This window comes from Mycteria americana, chromosome 2, assembly GCF_035582795.1.
Source record: "Mycteria americana isolate JAX WOST 10 ecotype Jacksonville Zoo and Gardens chromosome 2, USCA_MyAme_1.0, whole genome shotgun sequence".
Lineage (NCBI taxonomy): Eukaryota > Metazoa > Chordata > Aves > Ciconiiformes > Ciconiidae > Mycteria > Mycteria americana.
In genome coordinates, this window is record NC_134366.1 from 137,965,153 (window position 1) to 137,985,731 (window position 20,579).

Below are 20,579 nucleotides of genomic sequence, written 5' to 3' on the forward strand. Positions count from 1 at the left end.
GCACACATTAGGTAAATTAAAAGCTGGCTCACTGAGGAATCAAAAACTAGAGTTTCTAATGGGAAGATGTAGATGAATGGGGCTCATTAGGGTCTGATAGGTTTGGATAATTGGTGGGAAGGACAAGTTGAAGTTATTAAATGGTATGAATCCCCTGGTATAATGGCCACATTCCAGTAAAATGCACTTTATTATAACCAGATGAAATATATTTGAACCAAATGAAATATATCTGGCACCAGAGAAACATATCTGTCTCTGCTGCAGAATAATGAGGCTTTGTCCTGGAAAGCAATAATCTAATGGATTTAGGGTGATCATAGAAGATCATCTCAGTGTGAGCTCTCAGCATAATGCTGTCACAAAGAAGGGTAGACCATTCCTTGAATGCCTAAAAAGTTAAGTAGCAAAGTAATTATTCCACATCATATGAGTAAAAAACTGTGGTTTTGGTGTCTTGCCATTAAGAAAGATTGGAATTACTTGAGAGATTTCAGAAGATGATTAAAAACAACCCAGGGTTTGGGAAACCCTTTTAGGAGTTTGCCTCACCTAAAGGCATTCAGCTAGGGACCTCGGAGATTACTTTGTATCTGTAGGTAGACATTTAAATAAAAAATATTCAACTCATAAAACTGTGATGAAGGAAATGAAATGCTATGTCCTAGGAACCAGGAGCTGTAAGCATTGTAAGGAAAAGTTAAGGGAGGCAATGAACTTGGAGTCATTAACACGAGGTGATAGGGCTTTCTAAATAGATAATCCAGCGGGAGATTCTGTGGGCTCTGTACAGGTATACGGGAGGTCAAACTAGATGATCACAGCAGGATTTTTTGTCTTGGTGTCTATGAATATACTTACTCATTCTCATAAGAGCAGTCTGGATGTGCAATTTCATTTGCTTTCCTGGACACCACATGTTAGGCATTGATAAAGATGCGCATGATACAATGATCATGATTCTACATTTATGCTACCTGTTTTCTTACAAACCCTTGAAAATGTGCATAACTGTATGTACATGTGAACACATTTTTGTGATTTTTATTCTAAGGTTTATTCTAGTGATTATAAACTTTAAAAGCTCCCCCCAGTTGTTTTTATTCACATAATTTAGTCCTTGGAATTTAAAAATCATTTACTTGAGAAGGCAGGGTGCCTCTGGATAAAGTAATGGCTGTCCTTAGTGATCCAAAAATATACACCTGGGAAATACAAGATATGACAGTTTGGATTAATATTGACCATAACAAAGATATTAATAAAATACTGTTAAACTTTACCGTGCTCTAGATAGTCATAGAATTCTGTAGATTTCAAAGCACAAGATATGTTCATGCTAATTTTATCTATGTGAATGTCCGGTATTAAGTGGCAGTGTATATAATAGCAGTGACAGAAATATTTTGCTTTTAAAATATTTTATTTTTTTTAATTCAAAAAACATTTGCAAATGGAGTTCTAAGCTTTCAGGAAAAAATATTGGCTGTCCTTAATTTTTGAATTCCACAGAGTTCTATGCCTTGTATAAACCACTCTGGATAGATATACAGGTAAGTTCAACAGATAATCATCTATGCTTATCACTAAAAAACTGTACTAAGCTTTATTAGAATTTTGTTTCAAAATAAGAATATAAACATATATTGATTTACATACATCACAATAAAAATACTCCACTGGCCGTATATTGATATAGCAGGCTATATATATTGATAGAGGAACTTTGATTTGAATCACAAAGTATAGTGTATGTGTTGAAACACAGGTTGTTTAATATTGTGCTGTTAAAAGATCAATCTAAAAGGACATAATAAAAAAATAATAAACTTCTAAGAAAGTAAAGCTCTTCTCTCATATTAAAGAATTTCAGAGAGTAAAATAAGCTAAAGCTTTTACTGACTAATCACTGACAACCAGTTAACAAGGCTAGCCATTATAGCAAAGAAATGTAACTTTTTAATGGGAATGCAGCCTATTTTGCTGCATGTTGATGAAGGAACTTTAATTAAATTACTTGATTCAGTTTTGATTATATCAGATTAATCCATCCCCTTTTAGACTGTGCTCTTTCAAAACACTTGTTGAGTAAAGGTAACTTAAATGCAGCTCTTTGTGAAGGCATGCAGTGAACTGAGAACGGATCTCGTTGAAAAATCTCTGAGTAAAAAGAATAGTTTTACTCAGATAATTCAGTCCCGTGTTGTTGCTCAGCCCTGTGGCTGCCCAACATTTGTGCTGCGTGAATCGGGAGGAGCTATGGATAATGTCTAAGTCTGACAGTGGTGAGCTGAAACTGCTTCAGCCGGCCTTTCAAACAGAAAATGTTCATGAAGCAATACCCCTAGGGTTTTAGTAAAGACAAGTGACTATAACCCTATGAAAATTGTGAGGCTCAAAGTCATCCTATGGAACTGCATCTGGCCTTAGAGGGGCACACCGGTGAGCTGTTTGACTGAAGGGCTGCTGTCCAGACTTTCCAGTTGGGAGGAACTGGCCATTTCATGTGTCCTTCATAGTACAGAGCATTGGAAAGAGCTAGGGAACAAATTATGCTGATGGGCTCATTCTTTTATGCCTTTCTTGATTCCTTCATTTGCCATGCCGGCTGACTGCTTTCACTACAGGCCAGGAAGATCTTGCTGCAAACCTCTGTGTGCTTTTTATGCATTTCATTGTCCCAGCTTTTTTCAAGAGCTATCAAACCCAGTCACCTTTCACCAGTGCCTTGTGTAGTCATTTATAGCAGTGAAGAAAGAGCGCGAAGTAGCCCTCAAGTACTACCAAAGCACATTGGTCGTGTTCTACACCTACTTTTCACTCAATTTGCTTGAATGCAAATGACCCCATGAAGTGCAAGACCCAGGGAGCAGCAAGCAGGGAGTACATCCTTTTGCATTAAATAAGGCTTGAAAGGCTTTTGGCTCCACAACTGACTGATTGATTCAGCAGAGGGGCCAGATTGCTGCAGAAACCAGAAAAAATGTAGAATGCTTGACTGTAATCCCAGGGTGCAAAAATGACCAGGAGGTGAAGGTTCTATGAAAGAAATCTGTTTTCTTTCTTTGGCCCAGTATTCTCCAAGCTCTAAAAAAAAAAAAAAAAAAAGACTCCTTATTATCCTATTGCTGTAAATGTGTTTTACAAGGCCAAGATTTATTCTAAGCCAAAACCATAGAAATTTTTCTTTTATCATGAAGAGGAAGGATTTCAAATTCAAGTAGGAAAAGCTCTCTAATGGAAAAGGTTAAGATTTTGTGAGGTAATTATGGTGACTGTTCTTGACCCTGTCAGGGAGAAAATCCATGAATGTGGAGTCTGGGGGAGAGGGAGAAGAGAGGAGGGTTGATCCTTGATATGTGACTTCTGTTCATTTTGGTTAAATCTTGTTTGGCAATGCATAGTGCCAGTGTGAGTGTTACAGCAGGATCCGGGCAATGCTTATTTTCTCCATGTCTTATTTCCTTGATCTGCAAAGTGGGATAATAAAATGTGATAACTGACAGCAAAGCTATGAGAAATCACCAGTTAATGTTTCTAAAATCTGTCATGAGTCTGGGCCCCAATTCTAATGTCTATCTGTATTTCTTTCTGGTGTGATTTCACTAAATTTAAAATGGCTGTAGTTTTTCAGTTATTTTCCCCAAGTCAGTCAGTGGTGGCTTCCTGCTTGTATTAACTACATTTAAATTATAGTCATTCCCTTTTATATTGGAGAAATCAGCCTGTCAGGATATGACTCGTCTCACCTACCTTCAGCTACATAAAAGTGAGAGAGTCTAGTCCAAGCTATTTGTTCTCTGAAGTAAGGAGAGAAACAAAGCGACCTCAGAGGACAGCTAGAGATCTGTCTTACTGGGGGACTGAGATGGGTTCACTGAATCCCATCACCCCTTCAGGGTGTCCTTCATCTCTTGCATCTCCACCTTGATGCTTCTCTGTCTCATATCAGCTGAAAGTTGATGTGATCTTGCTAACATAATATTTCATTAGTCAAGAATTCCATAATGGATACGGGGTAGCATGGAATATATTTTCTGGCTGGCATCCCATTTCGTTCTGCAGCTAAGACCACCACAGTCCCTGGAGTTTTTGTGGGTAGCAGTCACGAGACGAATCTGCAAATGAAACAGGCTTACATATATTTGCTTTTCTTTTTCCCCCCTTAAGACAAATTTGTTACTTAAAGATCAAACTGTGACAATGCTTGAATATCTGCTAAATGAAGTGCCTCCAAGGAAAACAGTTGTTAAACATTTGGTATAAATGACAAAAAAATACATATAAGGTTAATAAAGGATAAGAACTGTTGCTAAGATTTCCTAGGCTTTATTTCTTTTTTTGATGCAGAGGTTTCCATGGTACGTACCTTGCTGTGTCAAGTATCAGTAGAGTATCAGTTATAAAGTCCAGGCTTATCACCTGGCAAAGTGAAACTTAAAGATCTTGTCCCAATTGTATTTAATTGATTAGCTGGAGATAATGGGAATAGTTTGCTCCTGCCAAGTTTCTTTAATCTTCCAAAGAGGGCTTGCATGTTTATATGTTCAAAAGGAGTGAATAAATGTGAAGCTGCTGTGCCTGATTTCCTTCAGTGTTTAAAAATGGCAAGGTGAAAGGTTCTAAGGTAACATACAGACCTTTATGCATTCAGCTGTGTAATTATATGTGGTTGTGGTGTTTATTTCTGGTTTATAACCCTGATTCTATAACTGGATCCATGTAATAGGTCCAGTTGCAGCATCACATCTTTTACAAACCTTTTGGGGAGGGGGGGCAGGTTGTGTTACAACATTTGCGAAACAATCTATTTCAATGTGCGTATGTAAATATTTGTAAAAGCTAAATTTCCATTTTGCTTTGGGGTAGGTTTTCAACCTGAACACAGTCAGAAATGAAAACATTGCTATTTCAGCTTATCTGATTCATCACAGTTGCCTGTTATGTTTGATGCTTTTTGCAACACTGGTCATTTTTTGCAATCTATTACTACTATTGAAAAAGAAGAAGCAGAACAACCCTCCAAAACACTGAATAATTGGAACAAACAATATAACTGAAGAAGCTGTGATTTGCTTCCTAGTATTTTAGAAATAAAAATGAATTGGGATTCATCAACATACTGGTCAATGTTGCTTATTTAACTGTGAGTTCAGCATTATGGAAAACTTTTACAAAATGCAAAGACAATGAAGGATTAATTTTCCCTTTTTTCCTATTTTTGTGTACATTAAATTTTAGCCCTAATTTCTGTGTTTTTCTGTTTGATTTCACAGGTTTGTGAAATCAGTGGGATTGTTGAAGAACAATTTAATTAAAACAAAATTACGGTGATCAAAACTACACCTGAAAATTTGCTTTAGTTTATACATAATAATTTTAAATAAAGTTATTTTTCTAGTATCAGCAGTACATAAGTGGAACCGCTCTGATGTGTGGATGCTCTAATGCACTGAATCAGAGTATTTACTGTGGTACAGTGGCCTTAGGAAAGAAGGGTAACTGTCACCTTTTAGTATAAAGTTACTATAATGTTTTTGTTTAGTTTATACCCCTGTTATTTTGGATTGACATTTGATAAACTGAACTCTGCCTGACCAAAATAAACTTTACCTAGAGATTTTATGTATTTTAACTTGTCTAAGGTTTTCTACCTCTTATATTTTTGTAATCTTTACTCTTTTTTAGATTAATAAACATTAAAGTATTCGCCCACATCTGCCAATGTGTATGTCCCATTCAGGTCTCACAGAGAACTAGCTGTTCACTCATCGTCACCTGCAGAGAGAGGTCAGAAGGGGGAGTGAGTGAAAGAGTATGTGTGTGGGTAGCAGAAACAGGTGTTGCCCGTGCCGCATAGCTTTGTATTGAGTTTATCTACTTTGATCTTTAAAACAAATAAAGACTCTGTTAAAAAGGGAACATATCAATAAGGAATGGAGCATGCATGCAAAAATAAAGCACCTAAAGGAATTTCATATATATGATAAAGCATTAGTTACCCATATGGATTACTGAAACAAATTTGCTGTTTAAAATACGCTAACTGGTGTGTGCTGTGTGCTTGGAACTTTAGAAGATGCTTTCGCACAGACATCAAATGAAGGGATGTGGCAGTTGCATTTACTGATTTCATTTACCTGTTAATTCTGTCAAGTGTGTTCTCAATTTCCTTTGTCTTCAATTATGTACGCTTGGTTCCTGTATCTTAGACATAATGATATAATGAAATTGCTTGCAACTATTAAAAAATACAGTATAACAAACCATCTGTTTGTTTAAGAAATAAAAATGAATTGTCTGTCATGAATGTTTCATAGTGTGAACTTTTTTTGCTGTCTCACAAACGTACAGTGCACAGAAAGTGTATGGTCTGTCTTAGTCATGAGCGAGTAAAATGGAAGGTAACATTGTGATGAGCAAGTACTTGCTATATGTATCATCACAGTGTGGACTTCCTATATGTAAAAAGTTTAGCATACTGGAACCCCATGGGGATAGTCCCTTGAAGTTCATTTCAGGAAGGGGCTTCATTAATTTGTCATCAATAAAGAAAATCTGTTATGCTGTGTGTATTTGCAATATAGTTGAAGATTCATTTGCATATAGGAGAGCATGTTATCACATGTTATCACTGATACCCTATATTTAGTCAGTTGTGCTCAGTAAAGCATTCTTGTGAAACTAATATCTCCTTTTCATGGGTTTTATTCTTCCTTAGTGGCCTGCATTTCATATTTTACCTTGACACTACTGAAAAATGTAAAGTAGGTTTGCCTTTTTTTCTTCTTCCAGTTGCGTCACTGAACATCTGTTAAGCTCCATTCTTTCTGCTTTATGCCATTACTGGGTGAAATTATGACCATATTTAATGCCTGGGAAAAATCTCATTGACTTCAGTGGAACTAAGATTGCCCACAACAAGTGGAGAAAGAAATTAGAATTTGGCAGCGTCTTAATTCTAGAAGTTCTTGCATGTCTAAGAACTTGAAGGCAGTTTTGGCTGGGTAATGCAGAGAGATTTGGTCGGGGACATGTCTGGTTTTGTATTTTGATTACATGTGAAGAAACACAAGACAAGCTTTATACAGGAAGGTAGAATATCAATCCTGCTTCTGGTCTTCAGAGGGCAAAAAGCTTTTCGGTTACAGATATAGTGGGTACCATCAACACTCATTAGAATGATTAATAATTTAGCAAGTGTGAATTGTATGCAAGTGTCTCGAAGTGTGATAGGATGGCTTGACTCTTGAGTGGTCCCAGTTGTAAAAGCTGTGAAGTCTCAGGCTCCTGTGATCTGGCTGTTCTTGGGACTGGCCAGAACAATGGTATTTTTCTGGGACACTTTCTAAGCTGGAGGGTAGAGGGTAAAACCGTGGAAAATATTACTTTATTTTCACACTAAAACATACAGAAAATCCCATGTCATTTTTTTGTTTTAGTTCTCATGATTTTGACATGATCTCATGTTTTTTTAACACTTGTGGTTGGCACTACTCCCTCCAAAGCGTATGGCAAGCAGTCTTGGCTGATACTCAGCCCAGCAACCACTGCTGGCATTGTAGAGGAGAAGCAGCCACCTGGTACCCTGACTGCGAACAAGCTGACAAGGAAGCGTAACAAGTCAGGAGAACTCCAAGGAGGAGCTGAGATGCGCTTAAATAGGCAACAAGCAGCTGGACTTGGGGGGCTGGGGAGTCTAAACAGCAGCTGGGAAAGCCATGCAGAAGGCATGTGTGATAAACTTGTTTTCACCTTTGAGCTGCGGGAAGCCTTACTCATTTTCTGTTTGACCTTTTTGGCTTCAGGAAGCAGTTTCCATTTGTCAGTTGCTTATGGAATAAACTCTGCCTCCATGGTGCCTAATTGAATTGAGAGTCAGCTGTGGAAGTTCTTGTTGATGCTGCTCTAGTTAGTTTGGCAAGAATATCAAGGTGGGGGTTTCTTGTTTTCTTTTTGACTCTGCACCAGGCACTTCAAAGTCATCACAAAAAGTTCCGTGTAAACTACATAGAAATGTGCTTCTCTAGTTGCATGGAACAGAGTAGATTTAGTGCTTTTCAGAAAGATACTTCATGGGTCATTGCTGATGCTATTCAATTACTGCTTTTTGATGGAAAAAGAGCCATTTTTATCCGAATTTATCTGGTAAACAGATAAATTTTTCCTAGCTATATGTTTACATCTTAGTTTTTAAAAGCATTTGCTGATGCAATAATGTAGGGACATAGTATTCTCAATAGTACTTGTTACTGAAAAAAATACAAATGTCTCTCAGTAAAAATGCATGTAGCTTGTCTAATAAGCAGCTGTCTTTCTTTCAAAGGCCAATTTATAATAAAATGGTTTTTATTGCCATATGAGTTTCTGCTGCTTCCTTTTAAGACCTTCACACCCTTGATACTTTATCTGGATAATCTTAAAAGCGACCTTAATGTATCTCTATTCATTTCCATAACACAATAATATTAATAGGTTCCCTTCTGTACTGCTCGTATCAAGTAACTTCATCATTTGGCAGATTTGAAAGAGTGACTTCTTGCTACCCCAGTGTCTAGCTCTAGGATTTGTAGGTGTGGCTGAGGGAGAAATGGGGAAGAAATTTTATTTGCAGAAGTTATTAAAATGAAACTATTTCTTTTGAAATATTATCCAGTGGAAGATTTCTCTGAGCAAATCCTTATCTTGAGAACTTAAGCAATAATTTAAAAACACTTACATAACAACCAGCTGTGCTGTGCACATGTAGTATTAACACAAGCTTCTGGCCCTGTGGGAATATGCTTCCTAAAAATATGGCTTTATCTGCAGTTTAAGTCTCTTTCTGCTGACTCAGTAATTACAAAAGAGGGAAGGAAACTTGTTTCCTGCTTCCTGGAGTATTGCTTCAGGTACGTCTACATTTCACTTACAGAGGTAACTAGCTAAGTGCAGGGGGAATTCTATATTGCAACAACAAAACTCACAGAGATATCTGAACTAAACGAAAGCCAACTCACGCGCATGTATGTGACACTATTGTTTCATTGCTCTGGCTATATGTGGACATGCTTTACATTTAATCCGATGAACTATTAATGTAAAATGCAGAAAAGCTCCCCTGGGATAGATTACAGCAACCTGGACTTCTCTGCAGCAAGTACCCTAAGCACGAAGTTACCATGCTTTTAGTAGCTTTATAAGACTAGTTCCAGGCAGCTTCCCAACAAAAAAAGAAGTGCAAAAATCCATGTTCTTCCTATGCTTATAGAAGTCTGGTGCCCATTCAGTCTTGGCCCTGGTTTCTACTTTGTTTGGATTAGGCAGCAGCTAGTTAGGCAATGCAAGTACCTAGTTTTGTAGATGTTCTTGCCCTTTACATTTTTAGCTGAAAGTGCAAAAGCTTCGGATTATTCCAGTAAAGTTTAAACAGACCACTGGTTTGACAGCATTAGCTTGCTTAATGCTATGTTGCTGAAATATTAGTCAAGTTAGTTTTAATTACTTTTAATTACCAAGTTGCTGGTTAAAAGAAGACACACCTTTAATTTTTGTTGGATGGGGCTCTGAGCAACCTGATCTAGTTGAAGATGTCCCTGCTCACTGCAGGGAGGTGGGACTAGATGACCTTTAAAGGTCCCTTCCTACCCAAACTATTCTATGATTCTATGATTGTTTATAAGTTAGAATTCTGAGATGACTGTTCCTTATGACTTTTGGTTGCTGTTTTGTTTCCTGACATGTTATATAAAACTAAAGCATAGCCAAATAGAATCTAGTTTGATGGCTTTTTGTTTGTTTGTTTGTTTGGATAGTGCAGTCAGATACTCTTTTCTATGGCTTGTCTGCTTAAGGGAACATGCAGAAAATTTAATATGTACCGTCCATAGAAGTTTCCTCTATGACAGCTTTAAACCTATCAAGGTGCATCGTCAAGTGAAAACACTGTACTGGACCTTAAGTTCAGTTCAATCAGCAAAGCAGTCTAGTGGTGTTTTCACTTACGCAAACACAGTACAAATGTATAAATTTCACTTTATGGAGAACTGGAATTTAATCTATGAAGCTCCATACATATCTCTGTTGTTGGAAGATGACAGCTTTAGTGATTAATATTATGCCAGCTGCTATTCCAGAAGAAGTTCTACTGTAGAATTTGGCACACTCTCCAATTAGTGTATCTTTATTGTATGAATAGTATCTGTATTAAATTTGAGCTTCACATTATTTTTCTTTGATTATTTATCAGCCAGTCCTGGAGAATGCTTCTGGTTCTGAAACAATTAAGTAGAATCACTGAACCAATGTCTTCTGTAGATTCATGGGCCTTCTTTTGAGAGCTTAGTGACGGAATATTGTTCTGAGTTGTGAGAGAGACAGAAGGAACCTTTTTGCCCACCAAAACCAGCTACAGCACAGCTCTGAAGAGACACCACAGGAGAGCAAACATAAATAGTTCCTCTTGTGACTTACTTGAATGCTGAGCTGCTGATTCTCACCAGGGACCTCCTCTCCCAGAAATGTACACATGTGTTTGCCTACAGAGGGAGTGTAATAGGAAATGGGGCTGGGAAGGGCCTCCAGATACCGTTTAATTGCTAACCCTGAGGCAGCATAACTGCAGCTAAACCATTTCTGACAGATGTTTGTCTAATCTGTTCTGAGAATGTCTGGAGATGGAGAATCCCTCTCCTTAGCTTTAGAAAATCATGTAGCCAAGTGCTTGTACTTTTGCTTGACAGTGGTTTCTCAGAACAAGGTCTTTTCCCCTTGAATACATTCTTCACATCTTAATTGTTTGCATCTTGTTTCAGCTGAGATAACATTGAATTCGGATGCCACCCAAAGCAACAGAATGAAATACTGGTCCTGTGAAACCTTTTGAATTTTTGCAGTGATGTAAATGTGGCCAGGATTTCACCCCAGAGTTACAGGCAGTTACTGAAGAAGCATTGTTACAGGCCATGAGACGTGTCAGCCACTGACAGCAAGGACTTGTGCTCTACGGGGTGCACATGTTGCTGCCCTGAGAAGCCCTGCTTTTGCACTGGAAGTCACATGTGATGAAACAGCAAAGGGTCATTCGAGCCTCCATGCTTCAGTCATTGTAGCTGTCTCCAGAAAGCGCATGAGGAATTCATGAGTGCATTTCAAAAACTTGCCAAAATGCTCCCTGGGGCCTGATAAGTACAGTAATTCAAAATCTCTGCGTAAGTGCCTCCAGAAATCATTCTCTTCCTATTGATGTGTGTAATCCAACACCTACACGCTCACAACTCCAGGTTTAATAAAGTGTGGGGCCCTTTAGCTGAGATTCCAAAGCAACTTATACTTCCTATCCCCCCAGGTGATGCTACATTTCTCCATCCAGAACACATTATCTGTTATTGACTTTTCATCTGGACACAGATCTTACAGAATTTAAAATATTTTCCTATGAGGATGTGTTGAAAACATCTGATGGGCTTGCCTGGGGTAGTGATGCATAGGCCTTCTGGGAGAGACTGTAGCATCAACCTCATCCATAATTCTGTGTCTGCTCTATGCAAAGACAGTAAGCTATTTAAAAGACAGAGCTAAAGCTCCTCAGGTAAAAACATAGCCAAAACTCCAGATAGAGATGTATGCTCACTATTTCCCTTTAAAAGCAATTAATTCACAGTATGACAAATTAAACGTTATCTTCTGTCACTTGTTCTGTATGCTAAATGTTTGCAGGAATAATACCACGTTCAAATGCTGGAACACTGATTTTTCAGCTTTCAGACATGTCAGAAGAAGGTTAACTCATTTAAGAAAAGTAGATGTTGTACCCTGTAGATTTTAGAAGTATAAGAGAATGAATTCAGGAATGTGGAAATTTCTGTTCTTGTATCCAGATGAATTATCTGTGGTCAGAATGTTTTATGTGGGGCATGATCTAACTCGACGTAAAAAATATACAATATCTCCTTTTCTGCTCCATTCCACTGGAACCACATTCAAGTAGATAAGATACACTTCAACAACCCTTCATAATACTTTTAATATTAGTTCTGTCTTCACTAGTGATTCAGAAATCTGAAAACCTTGACAAGTGTCATGCAAAGTGGTCCTTATCTCTTCTGAGAGATACAGTGAGACATTACCAATACTAACGAATAAGCTCTACAGAGAATGTGGGATATTGACATGAATTTTTGCTTGACTTCAACCTCTGATGGTCATGTGGTATCAAGCTTTTGGCTAAACTGCTTACCTGACCCATGATACTTCTCAGCTCTATGCTTAGTCTAGTTATAAAATGCTATACGTTGGTCTATTATAACAGAGACACTGCGATAAAGTTTTATCCTGTACTTACTGATACAGAGGAAATATTACCATTAACCTTTCTGTATATGGCATTCACTTCTGTGACACGGTTTTTGCAACATCCATTAGAATGGTCTTCCGTTATTTACAGCATTAATAAATTCTATGTTCAAAAAGCCAACTGCTTTCTGAACTGTGAAAAGCATCATATCCAAATTGCCCTGTTGTCTTTTTAAGCTGGGGTATTCTCTTCTTTGGTGGGGAAAGTTGTCCTAGCAAGGAGCAGCCTCCCAGCAGCTGCATCCTCTTGGCACACTGAAAGATCATTCGCATCCTTGCTGCTGTTTCCAGCAGATTCTGCACTGTACAGTGAAGTTCCAGCTCTTGCAGTCCTTATGTTTTATGAGCTTGGAATTCATCCAGTTTTATTACTGGACATTTATTAAATATCATCTGAAAGTTTTAATCATTCTTTCTAAACTATTTCTTTTGGGGATAGGAGAACTTTGACATAGATTAATTACCCGGCTACAATTTTTCCATTAGGAATATCTGTTCTCCTCCTTCCCACTGCCTCCATATTAAATATTGTTTGAAGTACTTAATTGAGGTGGCTACTCTAACCCAAATATAGCATTTTTTGAGTATTTCTGGGAAGCAATGCTAGTTTTTCCTCCTAGTAATTGTAATTTACCACTATCATGGGATTTTGGGGAGAGTTAGGGCGATAATTGAGATAGACTTGAAACTTAAGTTGGCTCAATTTACAGAAAGTGCTTAGGGGCAAGGGACAGCTTTAGGTTGTCCCTCTGCCCACCCTACCCCCCCAACTCTTTTAATATATTGCTTACTAAAGTGGAACACAGCTGTTTGTTTCTTTCAGCACAAGGAACAAGCCTGCATGGATTTATGTTTCATTGGTACCTTGGCAAGGGAGGAAATACTCCTCCTCCACCCCCCAGGGTATTTCTTTCCAAGAGGAAGCCGAGATCCTTCTTTCCAATTTTACTTTTTGGTCTGAATGCAGCTATGACAGACTGTTTATAAGAATGTTTAAAATATTTCATTTGTTTTAAGATTTGAACTATCATACCACTAATGCAGTGCAAATAAGAGTACTATGTTATTATTTTCCCTATTTGTTCATACTGAAGGGTTTTTGGGAAAATACGGATCAAACCCAGTAGATGGCAAAATAATTATCTACACCAGACAGTACTGATATGGTGCTGTGGGTTCAGGTTGTTGCTCAAGCTCGATGGATTGCCAAACCTTCTACCCCTGAGAGCTCCACGGGCAGGCGACTGATCTTGTCATGGGCCAGTGATTGCCTGAACAAAATTAACATAGTAGAGTCCTAATATTTCTCCTTCCATACCTTTCCTGTCCTGGAGAGTCTAATTGCTGATTTTAATATGTTCATTGCCCAAACATGGAGTCACTTCTCTTTTGAACAGCAAGGGGATGTCAGGCAAGGCCACTATGTAAGTTCTGAAGTGCAAGTACTGGAACGGAGCCATGTGAATAATGTGTGTGTAATGGCATGGTCTGAATTGGTTTTATTTTTTAATAAATGTTGGTGAAGCAAAACAGAGCTTTGCTTTTGTGTCAGAGAAAACTGATTTCCATGAAAATATTTGGGAATTTCAAGAATAAAATTGTGGGGGGTTTATGAACAAATGACTATTTAAATATAAATGGCTTGATCTTTTCAGACTTCTTTTTTGACACAATATGATAAAGTCATGAATTTCCTGAATTTTATTTATGGTGTTGTATTTCTTCAATTTTACCAAAAGCATTTCAAGGAAATCTGGGGCTTTTTAAGAAAATTTTGCCTGCTTGGTAGGATTCACCTTATGCTTGTAAGTTTTATCTCGACATGTCTGTCTGTCTGTCCCTCTATCTGTCTACCTATCTATCTGTCTATCTATCTATGTCTTTATCTTAGGATTGAAGGAATGAGCCCCATGAGAAACAAACTTCATCTTTTAGCATGTTGGGCTCCATAGCATCCTTGAATTTTAATACTTCGTTGATGTTGTATTGTTTGTAAAAGCTGAATTATTCTATATGAAACACGTTCGTAAGATCAGCCAATAAAAAATCCCTCATTTCTCCATTTAGTGTTCCAACAATTGGCCCAATTTTAATTTCATACCCTATGATGTCATATGAATACTGTGGTGTTTTGTTTTATGGTCTTCATGCTTTTTCACTATTGGAGAAGTTTGATCATAGTTCACTTAACTGTCAAATTTAGTTTTCTCCGTAGCAAACTAACATTTAACACTCTCACAGTCTGGTGTGAATTTTTACAGACTGTTCTCCATTCTTCAATGAAAAATGAGTAGTCTTGGCTTGTATTTTAGTTTGTATTAGTTCCTATTTCTCAGTAGGAAATCACATGCTACCAGATAAGAGGAATTTTCTGGGCTTTTCTTGTTTGTATCATTTGCTTGCCTTTTTAATTAGTTGGGTGAATGGCATGGCATTTAGCCACACAGAATATGTAGCTGACTGTGAGCTAACATTATGACAACCTGTAAGCATTCAGTAGTTTTTCACGGGTCCAGAGTGCCTTTAGGTAGAGGCAACTGTGGGCCTTTGCCAAGTCTATAAGACTGAAGGGCAGTGAAATTTGTCCTGAGCTCCACAAGGTTGTGTGTTTTCCTTCCTTGCAGTGCTCCAAGCTCTTCAAGTTCCTCTGCTTTAAAGCTTCTATAATGGCATTTATGCTGCACCTTTTTTGTCCTCTTCCTGGACTGTCTTCAGCATGTGGCTTGCCACATGGAGCTCTTCCTTTTGCATGTAGGCTGGGCTGCTCTGTTGCCATTGTAGCTCTTCTTGGTGGAGTGTGGGAACAGCCTCAGCTCTGTCTTCACAGGTAGAGAAAGGTTTGTGTGCATTGGGAAGTGAAGGATTTTGTACATGGGTGTTTCTGTACTGCTGTATGGGCTGTGTGTGTATATGGATATTTCTGTACATCTCTCTATTGCTGTCTTTTTGAACAAGTGGAACTGGGTGGGCATCTCTGTGTACCGTGATGGGAGGTGTCCGTGTTGCTCACAATGAACATCCAGACTTTCTCAAGTGCTTGGTCATATGTTTCTGGAGGGTCCCTGCCACTTACTGCTAGGCTACTTCATCACTGTGAACAGAAGGCCCCCGAGTAAGCAGATTGCTAGATCAGTTTGGGAAACAAAGAGATCCTTGTTGAAATCCTTTGATGCACCCCAAATCCTCTGTCTTCTTGTAGTTCCCTTGCCCTGTTGACTGCATTTTGATTCTTCTATGGCCATCTGACACTGGTGTCCTAGGAGAGTGCCCTGCTACTGTCCCAAGATGAATGGTCCTGTCCTAGGTTTGAGAGCGGACTTAAATCCACAAGTGAAGGGTGTTGTTTTTATCCTTAAAATGGTGCAATTTAGTGTTGCTTATGCTGCTGCCAAGCGACTTGCTGGCTCTGGACAGGGCTGTGAGAGGGCATTTAAAAATGCGTTCTGAAAACCACCTGTTTGGTGCTGATGTGCTCAAACACTGCAGAAAGTGCTTCCCCCAGTCCCACAACTTGACTTACAGACAATATTTACTGTAATCCAGTTGTGACCTGCAGAGCTTTCAAATCTGCCTTTGCTCTGTGCAGTCTGTACAAAGAGGTACCAATTTTCTCTTTCGTGAGGGAGCGAACTGTTATTCACATGGTGAGAGATCTGGTAACTTAACAGAACGAGGAAATAATTGTATTGATGGCAGTAGAAAGGAATATTTATGTCACAGACAGGAGGAACACTCGCCAATGTTTTATACAGGATTCTAAATTTATTACACACTTTCGATTTTTGCATTCTAAAAACTCCTTTTTGATAAGATTTAAGGTTCCTATGGTGAAATATTTGGAAATTGAGACTTTTCTTATTGCTTGTATTGCCTTGAAGTAGAAATCGTTGATTTAATAAAATATTCCCTTTCTTTACATGTTGTTATGAAGTTTTCTGCTCTATAGAATAACTTTCAGTGACTGGCATACCGGCATATTTCAGAGGAACAAGGTTTAGTTAGAGCTAACATACAGGACTGTGGAAACAGGTAGAATAAGTAGATAGATACAGTGTTTAATCTACCACTGTAGAATTTAATTTTGTGTGTGTGTGTGTGAGGGTTGGGAAATCAGTTTTTGATCTGTAGCCCAGTGCAAAAAGAAAACAAGTAGTGGCCTTTGGCCCTCTTGGAAAGTGATTGTGTATTTCCAGTGACGACAGCCAGCACCATTGTTTGATTTATAGCAGCGCAACTTTCATTTAATATTGACCATATGGCAATTTTCACCACCTACATTGTTCAGGACCTATGTCAGTAGCACACAAAGCAGTGAACCTTATTCCCAGGCAATTCGACTAAGACAGAGGATGCTGCCTTGTGGCATATTGATTGATAGCACAAAGCGGTGATAATTAGATCTCTCTGAATCCTTTATAAGCGAGCTGTAGGCTTTTGAACCTTATTGCATTATTTTGACACTATTGAATTATCAAATGTGCCAGCTGGTTTTCAAACTGTGTGTTTGAAATACATGATGACAAAAAGGTGTCATGGAACAAGTTTACATAATAAGACCCACAGTCTTATTTTAATTTATATTAATAGATAGTTTTCATTTATGCAAGAAATGGGGGGGAATGTTATTATTTGGAATCCTTGATGCTATAGCTCACATCTTCGGACGAGAACGTCCCAGATCTTTTACAATGAAAATTTTTGTCCCAGCAATTTCTCTTTATTTTTACAGTTCTAATTGCTGCGCCGCATATTGGAACAAAACCGAAGGTAGGAACACTTAACCTAGAATTTGGAGAGGAAACATTTTTTTATTATTATTTGTGGAAATACCCATTATTGGAATTCATTGAGGTCAGTGACTTTGCTGACATGCAGGACTGTAGGAGGGTGTTGTGGTACAAGTGAAGGGAGCTCAGTTTGGTACCTCACTGTACCCACATTATTTATACACTGGTTCTGTGTGGCTAGTTGAAAAGGGAAGTTCTTTGTTCCATCTAGTGACAGTGCCACCAGACATGCCAGACATCTTTACCTAGGGGCATGCTGCTCAACATATTTGTCCCCATTTGGCAACTTTTTTTGCCAAAGGTGTGTGTAGAGCTCTGCCCTTCAGTTGACTGACTCGGGATGATTTATTGAATACCTAAAGCTTTGTGAGCTAGACATGACAGTTTCACTGAGGCTGGACAGCATCTGGCTCTGCAGTTTGACTACCTAATATCCAGTACATGCATCCTCAAGTCATCAGGGCCTGTTCTGTTAATACTGGGTCTACACCAGCTGCTGCTGTGAAACTGCCCCTTCCCTTTGCCAGGGCTAATGTATCGCTGGCTGTGTGATGACCTGAAAATGAACCACTGGCTTTTGTCAATCGCCCTCGGCCAGATCAATTCCTGATCTACTGCTATTTGCATTTGAACTAGCTACAGGTTTCTGTAAACCTCAATCCCATCTGGGATCTCAGGTAGATACGGATTTCACGATTGCACTATAGGCATATGGAGGTGAGGGATGGCAGGGAGAAATGCTGATCCAGTATATACAGACAGTGCATATAAATAAACAGTAATACCATATGTGGACAAAACGGTCAGTACGCATTCTCTAAGATTGCAGTGTCTCATCTGGTCCCAGCTCCTTTTGCAATCAGGTATGACCTATTGACTTTACTAGGAGTTCTGTGAGGTGCTTTCTGATCCCACAATTGCTTCTATAATGGAAAATGGAATTAAGTGATAAGAGAGAGAGAGTGCACAAAACACATTTACTGTATCTGTGGTGAGAATGAATTGCTGTGATGATAGAGATGGAGAAGAAATAAGTTCTGGGAAGGACAAGAGTGATAATTTTTGTAGTCAAGGAGAAGGAAAATAAACTAACGTGATAGAAGAAAATAATTATGTCCAACTCCTTCTGCCTCAAGAATGCTAATAAAGATTGGCTGGACACCACTTAGGTCTCGGTGAGACTCACTCTAGCCTTTTCGGACATTCAGTTGTTTGCAGGTCCTGCACGACAAGCTACCTATTAATGTATGCACAAGGGGCTAGCATTTGGGTTTGAGTAAGTATCCTTTATGATGGGTCTTATCAAAACTTACTGAATGACCCTACAGGATGTCACAGAGGGAATACACTTGTATTACTTACTTGCTTAACAGTAAGTCATGTGAGAGGCACCTCTGTGGACCCCTGCTCCTTGTCCCTCCAGAATATTTATGTGTCTAACTTCCATTAATGAATCTGTTTGGTGATGTTTTTTCTTCTTCTTCTTTTTTTTTTTTTTTTTTAACACAGTCAAATACTTTCTTTAGACACACCCCATTGTTTGTGTATTCATTTCAGCCACATCAAATCACAATGATTTGCTGTAATACTATAAAATTTGAAAAAATTTAGTAAATTTATGAGGATGGAGCACTTTCATTAAAAATAACTCAGTCCTGCCACGGACTTGTCAGTATCCTTAGACTCCTAAATATATGACTTGTAAATGTGTAGTGTTTAAAGTGTTACTCATGTTTTGTTTCATGTTAATGTACGTGATACAGATTTTTAAGGAGTTCTGCCCATGTTTTGGGAGGTTGGATTTGAAGTGCATTTCTTGTGTCTTTCCATAAAAAGAAAAGAGCCATATTTGGTAGAAGTCAGTGTAGCTACAACAGTTTTGTTACTGGCAAGCCCTTAATTTGTATAGGTTTCCCAATCTGGTTTGTCATGAAGGTAAAAAATGCTGCTGCTGCTGCTAATGATGATAATACTGAATATAATGTTTCCTTAGCAGAATTCTGATGGGAATTTGTTGTCCTTGCCTGACACGTACTTTTTCAGACAAGCAATGATTTATTTTTGGAAAAAGAATCTTAAGTTCTACCCAAGTATGCCAAATATGCCTATATAAATGTAACATATAGTGACTTCCCCTATGTTGAACACCAGTGTTTACTGGCTGCAGAAACAGACAATACTGTGATGAAAATGAACAAATAAAGGAACTTGGTTTTTATTTCTAGTTCTTTGCAATCATCTATCCTTTACAATCAGGTAGGGCCACTTCTTACTGCCTTTGATGAAAGTAGAGTAAAAAGGGAACTTGACTGATTAGAGAAATACAGTTCTTAGACTGAAGTGATGAGAAACTTCAAACTATAGGCTGTAGACCAATACCACTAAAACTTGAAGAGCTTTGATATTGATTTTCCAGCAGTGGCATTTCACACCTTTTGCTTTCAGGTTTCATTAGTGGTCTGGGACTAATTAAAAAGGGAGAATCTTCTCTTAGATGCCATGAGAGTTGATCACAATACCACCTCACAGAAGGGAGAAGAACTACTAATACCATTATTGCCAATTTGTTTATCGTGTATAATCCCTTAAATTTAATAATGGTGTTGTGGCAATTAAAATGATACCAACAGCAGGCTGGTGTCTCTTTTTAGCAGATTAAGAAGTCTGGATCTTCTCTACTTAAAAAAAGCTTTAAGTTGAACATCTGAAGTCAGATATAATGCCTGTTTCACTGAACATTTATAGACTTCCCAAAATTGTTTTACTTTTTATGCAGAAAGGAAGAGAGAACTTACTTTACCTGGTTGCCAATTAGCTGAAATAACTTAGCTCACTTAGCTGTAAAACCACACAGTGCATTTGGGACGGCTAGTAAGAAACTCAGGAGCGCAGGTTATTTTCTCTTCTCTCCTTCCAGTGGTGGGCAGTGACACCAGAAGGAACAGAGATGCCCAATCTATTAATGCATGGCTCCGTGGCTGGTGTCATCGCCACGGATTTGGTTTTTTTGACAATGGGATGGCCTACGCTGCAGCGGGTTTGCTGGCATCTGATGGGATTCATCTTTCTCAAAGGGGAAAGAGAATCTTCGCTCAGGAACTTGCAGGGCTCATTGACAGAGCTTTAAACTAGACTCGAAGGGGGAGGGGGATAATATCAGGCTTGCCCGAGAGAAGCTGAGGGGCGACGTGCCATGGTTGGAGGGAGCGGCTGACAGCGAGGACACTCGGCCTGAGTCCTCGAGATGTGCGGGGTACGCTTGGGCACAGCCGAAGTCGAGCAGAGTTGAGCCAGGGGATACTGAGGCAACGGGAGGCAAGAGGGAAACACCAGTGAAACGCCTCAAAGCACGCAAGGGGTGTTCTTCTATGAAGGAGGCACGGGTGACAGCCCAGCTGAAGTGCCTCTACACCAATGCACGCAGCATGGGTAACAAGCAGGAGGAGTTGGAAGCCATTG

General features: G+C 38.7%; 1 protein-coding gene across 1 annotated transcript in view; it reads left to right on the plus strand.

Annotated features, from left to right (window-relative positions):
• C2H8orf34 (chromosome 2 C8orf34 homolog) overlaps nt 1-6,255 on the plus strand; it is a 174,369-nt gene extending 168,114 nt beyond the window's left edge. Inside the window, exon 14 of the mRNA XM_075495726.1 lies at nt 5,277-6,255. Coding sequence (XP_075351841.1) covers nt 5,277-5,284 — 8 coding nt within the window. The 3' untranslated portion in view covers nt 5,285-6,255. The remainder of the gene's footprint in view (nt 1-5,276) is intronic.
• The last annotated feature ends 14,324 nt before the right edge of the window (nt 6,256-20,579 follow it).